This window comes from Myotis davidii, unplaced genomic scaffold, assembly GCF_000327345.1.
Source record: "Myotis davidii unplaced genomic scaffold, ASM32734v1 scaffold31, whole genome shotgun sequence".
Classification (NCBI taxonomy): Eukaryota; Metazoa; Chordata; class Mammalia; order Chiroptera; family Vespertilionidae; genus Myotis; species Myotis davidii.
The window spans coordinates 3141210-3148235 of record NW_006283639.1 but is presented as its reverse complement, the minus strand read 5'-3'; the positions used below and the strand labels follow the sequence as shown (position 1 = coordinate 3148235).

Sequence of the window (7026 nt, the reverse complement as noted above, 5' to 3'; positions counted from 1 at the left end):
GAAGGGAAGCTGGGCTCCCTCCGTCACTTAAGCAAGCAAGTCTCCCTGTTCGCATCAGCTGCCTGGCTGCTGGCCACCATCTTGGCTGGCAGTTAATGTGCATATCGCCCTGATTAGCCAATGGGAAGGGTAGCGGTCATACGCCAATTACCATGTTTCTCTTTTATTAGATAGGATTGTGTATATATCTGTATCTGTTATTCTATATATGTGTATTATATACACAAAGATGTGCTCTTCTAACTGCCCTAATTTACTGACTCTTAACCTAAAGATTGAATTTCTTAATTTCTCTAAGATTACTTTATTGTTTCAGCCATGTATAGATTTATTCAGATCTTGAATAAATTGACTATCAGTAAAATTATGAATTTTCTGTTTTAGGCTTTCTGTCATTTCAAACTTCAGAGTGTGAACCAAATACATATTTTAGTTCATTAATTTCATAAATTAATACTTTTAAAGTATGTACTGTTGTATTTTACTTGTAGATCTTTGATTATAAACTTAATGATCTGTGAGTCTTCTGAAAATTATTTTTAATGAAATTGTTGATGAATTTAAAAAAGGTTCTAATATTACTTTAAAAGTTTTTAAATATCTTCATGTAATTTTTTTCTAGTTCAAGCGCATGAGGTTCCTCAGAAAATTGTGGCAACTGATGTTGGTTCTAAAACACCTGACTCAAGAAAAATGTCAAATAAAAAACTCAGAGATCATCACAATGATGCCAATGAGGAATTTTACTTATCTGTTGGCTCACCTTTTGTTCTTTTGGATGCAAAAACATCGGTACCGCAAAATGCTGTTTCGTCTATTGGCCAACAGAGAGAGACCTACACTTTTGAAGATTCAGTAAATGTGTTATCTTCAAGTACAGAGATTTCTCTTAAAACCAAAAAAAGGTGAACTTTTAAAATTTAAATATTAATCCTACTAAAGGAGTTTTACATTTTATATCAAAAAGCATGTAATCTTTTATATATTTTACAGTAAGTATTGAGGATTATTAACATTTTATAAAAAGAATATAACATATATTCAGTATATTACCCATTTATATTTAATAAGGAAGGTCTTAAAGTATACTTAAGAGAAGCAGAGAAGCTGGGGATAACTTTTCTATTGTCTGTGGGAAAATGCTTTTTTTCCCTGATAAGACGTTCTCTCTAACTTCCTAAGAGAAGCAATTTGTATTTCTCTATATTATTTGTAATTACAAGGTTAGGTATATATCAGATCATTTTTAGCATAGCAAAGCCCAAGGATTATTAAGGATGAGTTATGGTAGACTCATGTCTATCTTGGGGGACTTTCCCTCTGGTCTTTAAGAAGCAAAGTAGATCATTCAAGGTCTTTTGCTCCTATCTGTGCAATAAGTGTAATTTCTGTCTAGGGCAGCCGTGGGCAAACTACGGCCCGCGGGCCGGATCCGGCCCGTTTGAAATGAATAAAACTATTGAAAAAAAAGACCGTACCCTTTTATGTAATGATGTTTACTTTGAATTTATATTAGTTCACACAAACACTCCATCTATGCTTTTGTTCCGGCCCTCCGGTCCAGTTTAAGAACCCATTGTGGCCCTCGAGTCAAAAAGTTTGCCCACCCCTGGTCTAGGGTCTTATATACATTCTAAGATTTTGCTATCTAAAGTGTGATCTGTGGCTAAGGATCAAAGCAGTGTCATTATCTGGAAGCTTGCTAGTAATACAGTAGTCATTGCTAAATGTCATTGATAGGTTCTGTGACTTTAAGTGAAACGAAGTACAACAAAACCAATTTTACTATAGGCTAATTGATATAAACAGAAGTTAAGTTCCTATGGCATCTCATCAATGTTATAGTGAAATGATGCTGAATAAAATGATGTTATTTGAGAATCTACTACACAGAATCTCAGACTCTGTCCTGGAACCTACTGAATGAGAATCTGCATTTGAATTAGATTCTCCAAATGATTCGAATTTGTATTAAATATTTGAGAACTAGTGCTATAAGCTATATATTTCATTGGTGTATGATTTACCTTTTTAATTTTTTTCTATTTACAAATACAAAACTTAATTTTTCTGAGTGATTTGCCTTGCATTTTTAGTGTAAGGGGTTGCAAATTAGCATTTATAATTTTTAAATAAAGGCTCAGTGGAAATTTCTGTAAGTGGTCTGTGTTGTCACTGTGCGGGAGTTCAAGAAAACTCATAACTCAACAAACGGAGGATTCAGCTTGCCTTCTTTTTAACTTTTTAGGTTGGACTTTGAAGATAAAGATATTTTGAAGAAAGTAGAAACAGAGAATAAAGTATCAGATATAGAGGATGAAGTATCAGGAAGACCACAAGAGAAAAACCTGCCAGAAACACCTCAGAAAATAATAAAAGGTTCAGAACATGAAATTCAACCACAAGCCAAAAAGAGTTTTTCTTCCTTGTTTTTAGAAACTTTAAAAAGAAAAAGTGAATCCAGGTGAGTTATTGAGAAACTGTCCTTTGAGACATTTCTTCCTTCACATTCCATGAAGAACAATATCTAAAGATTCTGAATGTTATTTTTAACCAGAAGTGAATTTTAATTAACACTGATGTTAATTGAAGTGATGCTTAATCTGTAAGGAGAGTGTAATTTCTTACCAGTAAATCACCCTAAAACCACTATTTAATAGACACTAAATTTGATGTAACGGAAAATAAATTTATTCAGCTTTCATTGCTTCTGTTCATCAACACTTTCTAGTTTGTATGCTATCAAAGAATGAAGGCAATATTTAGAAATATAATTATGTCAGGATGCCTGTGTATTTCATTTTTAAGGGTTTTAAATCTTTTTTCTGTTCTATTTGTGTTAATAAAAGAATAGTCGTAAAATAAATTTTAACCTGTTCTGACTACTGAAAAACCTTCAGTGCTTCTACAGTTTCAAAACATAATTCTTACCTGTGGCTGCACATTAGAGTTAACTAGATATAGTGGCTGTGAGGGTGAGAACCACTTGTCTATAGAATAAACTTCAGATTTTTCAGCTAGGCCTTCACTCTCCCTAGTTTGTCTTTCTACCAACTTGTCATACATATTTGTAGTTGTCCCTGCTTTGGCACACTTTTTTTCCTCGTCATATGCCTATCTTTATTTATTATTTTTGTAAAATTAAAGTTCATGCCAGGTTTCTAGTTTTTTTACAAGTCCCAACTCCAGTATTTTTTTTAAAATAGTTTCATACCTTGCATTATAGTTTAACTATTTTATTTTTTTAAATTTATTTTGTGGTAGGTTAAGACATAAGTCCTTCTTTTCAGGAGTCTAGAGTTTCTTTTGTATTTCCTGTGACATATATCAGAGTGTTAATGAATATGTTAGGAAGGTTTTATAAAAACATACTAGATGAATGAATAAAATTCATTAGTCTAAAATTCTTTAGTCTCTGTTTTATTTATTTTTTAAAAATATTTTTATATTTTTATTGATTTCAGAGAGGAAGGAAGAGGGAGAGAGAGATAGAAAGATCCATGATGAGAGAGAATCATGGATTGGCTGCCTCCTGCAAGTTCCCCTCTGGGGATCAAGCCCACAACCCCGGCATGTGCCCTTGACTGGAATCGAACCTGGGACCTTTCAGTTCGCAGGCCGACACTCTATCCACTGAGCCAAACCAGCCAGGACTAGTCTCTGTTTTATAGTAGAGATCTCTTTCTCTGGAATCTTTTACCTTATTTATGGATGTTAACCCCACCATCTAATACAAATATGTTACACTTATGGGCTAATTATATCTATGTCCAAAAAATAATTACGTATTTTTTAATGTTCTTTTAAATGAACTAATGAGTAAACTTAATTTTATGTTTAATTGTTGTAGTCAGATGTTAACTATTCATTATTCCTAGTGCTTTCTTTTATCTTTTCTTTTTTAAAATATACTTTTATTTAAGAGAGAAAGGGAGAGGGAGGGAGAGAGAGATAGAAACATCAGTGATGAGAGAGAATCATTGATCGGCTGCCTCCTGCATGGGGAGCAAGCCTGCAACCTGGCCATGTGCCCTTGACCAGAATTGAACCGGGACCCTTCAGTCCCCAGGCCCATGCTCTATCCACTTAGCTAAACTGGCTAGAGCAGGGATTAGGTTTTAATATATGAAATTTGGAGGGATACCATCCTTTGAATAATTTCTTCCTTCTTTGGGAAGTTTTCCCAACTAATTGAAAGGTGATGCTTAATCCCAATGCACTTATTTTTCTAAATATACACCATTTATTTATTTACCATGATTACACTATTGAAACATGCATGAAAATGTGGGTGAATTATTCATACTTGGGATGAATTTTTGTGTAATATAATTTAGTACTATTTCTTTTTTTAAAAATGTATTTTATTGATTTTTTACAGAGAGGAAGGGAGAGGGATAGAGAGTTAGAAACATCAATGAGTGAGAAACATCAAACAGCTGCCTCCTGCACACACCCTACTGGGGATGTGCCCACAACCAAGGTACATGCCCTTGACCAGAATCGAACCTGGGACCCTTCAGTCCTCAGGCTGACGCTCTATCCACTGAGCCAAACTGGTCAGGGCAGTAGTATTTTCTTAGATATTAGACTTGAAGGTGTCTCAGAATAATCTTGTTTTGGATATTAACAATATTGTGATTTATAAGAAATGAATATTTGGTCATCAGATAACTAAAATATATTTCTCATATATTTGGTGCTTGGTCACAATTCCTGGTTTACAACTCCAGAACTCTTAGAATTTGCTGTGTTGAAAGTTTTTTAAAAAAGAAAAAGTCTTTTGTTATGTTAATGAGATGAATTTTGGAAAGTTTTGGTGAGAATGGGAGCTAGTTGCTAGTGTAAATGACCTTGTGATTAATGTTGAAAGTTTCAGCCCTACCTCAGACCGTCAGGGAGGGGAGAGAAGCTGGAGGTTGAGCCAATCACCTGTGACCAGTGATTTACTAAATTTTAACTATGTAAGGAAACCTCCATGAAAAGCCAAGAGGATGGGGTCCAAGAGCATCCTGGTTTATGAACACTTAGAGATGGGACAAGCCTGGAGTGCCTTCCCACATACCTTGCCCCTCCTCCATTTTGCTCTTCCTCAGTTATGTTCTTTTATAATAAACCAGTGATCTAGTAACATGTTTTTCTGAGTTCTGTGAGCTGTTTTATCAAATAAATCAAATCCAAGGAGGGGGTTGTAAGAACCTCTCATTTTTAGCCAATTGGTCAGCAGTGCAGGTAACAATCTGGACTTCCAATTGGCATTCTGACCTGGAGGGGATTGTTGAGAACCTCCAGTCTGTACCTCATTGAAACACAGGTAGTATGGGATTGAAACACAGGTAGTATGGGGTTGAAACACAGGTAGTATGGGGTTGAAACACAGGTAGTATGGGATTGAAACACAGGTAGTATGGGATTGAAACACAGGTAGTATGGGGTTGAAACACCGGTAGTATGGGATTGAAACACAGGTAGTATGGGATTGAAACACAGGTAGTATGGGGTTGAAACACAGGTAGTATGGGGTTGAAACACAGGTAATATGGGGTTGAAACACAAGTAGTATGGGGTTGTGGCAGCATCTGAAGTGAGTGTGCATCGGGGCAGGCACTCTTGTACGCTTGAACCCATAACCTTGGCATCTGACACTTTCTCTAGGTGGATAGTGTCATAATTGAGTTGAATTCTCAGATATGCTACTGGTGTCTGGGAATTGTTTGTTGGTGTGGGCCGTATTGGAATTAGTTCTGGAAACCCAATTTAGATGAGAAGAAATCTAAAGAGACATCTACACAGACATATAGTTTAATATAACATTATATGTAATAATGGGATGCATTTTTGAGCCGTCAGTCAATGTACCTGGGCTATATTTACACATCCCTGGATTTCAACTTTTAAATAAATATAAAATGGGTAGGCGGGACATCAAATTACTTGATGTATAGGCTCTCTTCCCGCTCTAAATTTCTGTGATCCCATTAATGTTATAAATGATTGTGATCATATAGAAATATAAAAGGAAAGGTCCTTTTATATTTCTATAATATAAAATATAAAAGGGTAAAGGAAAATTGAGGAGACATGTGAACTGCTGTTTAAAAGATACATATATTTTATTTATAGGTTATTTTATTTTCTTCACTGAGCTAAGGTAAAGCTTTATTTTTTTTGAGCTATTATTTATTGTAATATCTTTTTTTAGTCCTGTGTTTAGGCATATAGCAACTGCTCCACCTCAGTCATCTCCTGCAACTCATATGAATTTAGAGGATGAATTTATAATTGATGAATCAGATAGTTTTGCCAGTCAGTCTTGGATTACTATACCAAGAAAGGCTGTGCCTGGGAAACAAAGCACAGTATCCCCTACTGAGAGCACTGCACGCCTTCAAAGTAAGAAGTCAAGAGAAAAACATCACAGTGTAACACCTACAACTTTGACAAATGACAAACATTCTGGCAAAGCTCACCCACTAGAGAAATCTCAGCCTTCTGATCAAAGAAAACTGGGTAGGAATTGTGCTTTGACAGATGAAATGGAAAATAGATCTACAAAAACTGAAATGCATTCTAAAAATGCAGAAAAATCTTCTGGAAACAAAAGGACTACAACACAAAAACAGAAAAAAAACCTTAAAATCAATAAAGATATGGAACAAGGTAAAGATAAAAACATAAATATGTCACCTATTGCCCAAGACAAGTCACAAAAAAATTCAGACAGAAGTCTGAAAGCATGTAAAGAGAAGAGAAATGTTCATATTTCCAAAAAACGGGTGCCACCTATGGGTAAGTGTTTATATTAAATATAACTACAAACATTTTTCTACTACTCTGTTTTTTCTTTTGTTTTTTTAATATATTTTTTAATTGATTAAGATATTACATATGTGTCCCTGTCACACATCACCCTTCCACCCCCCCCCCTGTTGTCCGTGTCCATTGGTTAGGCCTCTATGCCTCCATGTAAGTCCTTTGGTTGATCTTTCCCCCTTCCCCCCACCCTCCCCGACCCTCCCCCCAAAG

General features: G+C 35.2%; 1 protein-coding gene across 5 annotated transcripts in view; it reads left to right on the top strand.

Moving 5' to 3' along the window:
- The window catches only part of CENPC (centromere protein C), a 64830-nt gene that overhangs the window by 17633 nt on the left and 40171 nt on the right, over positions 1-7026 (top strand). For all 5 annotated transcript variants that reach the window (XM_006753861.2, XM_015565839.1, XM_015565835.1 and 2 more), the window contains exons 6-8: positions 623-905; positions 2249-2464; positions 6203-6789. In XM_006753861.2, the coding sequence (XP_006753924.1) occupies positions 623-905; positions 2249-2464; positions 6203-6789 (1086 nt within the window). The remainder of the gene's footprint in view (positions 1-622; positions 906-2248; positions 2465-6202; positions 6790-7026) is intronic.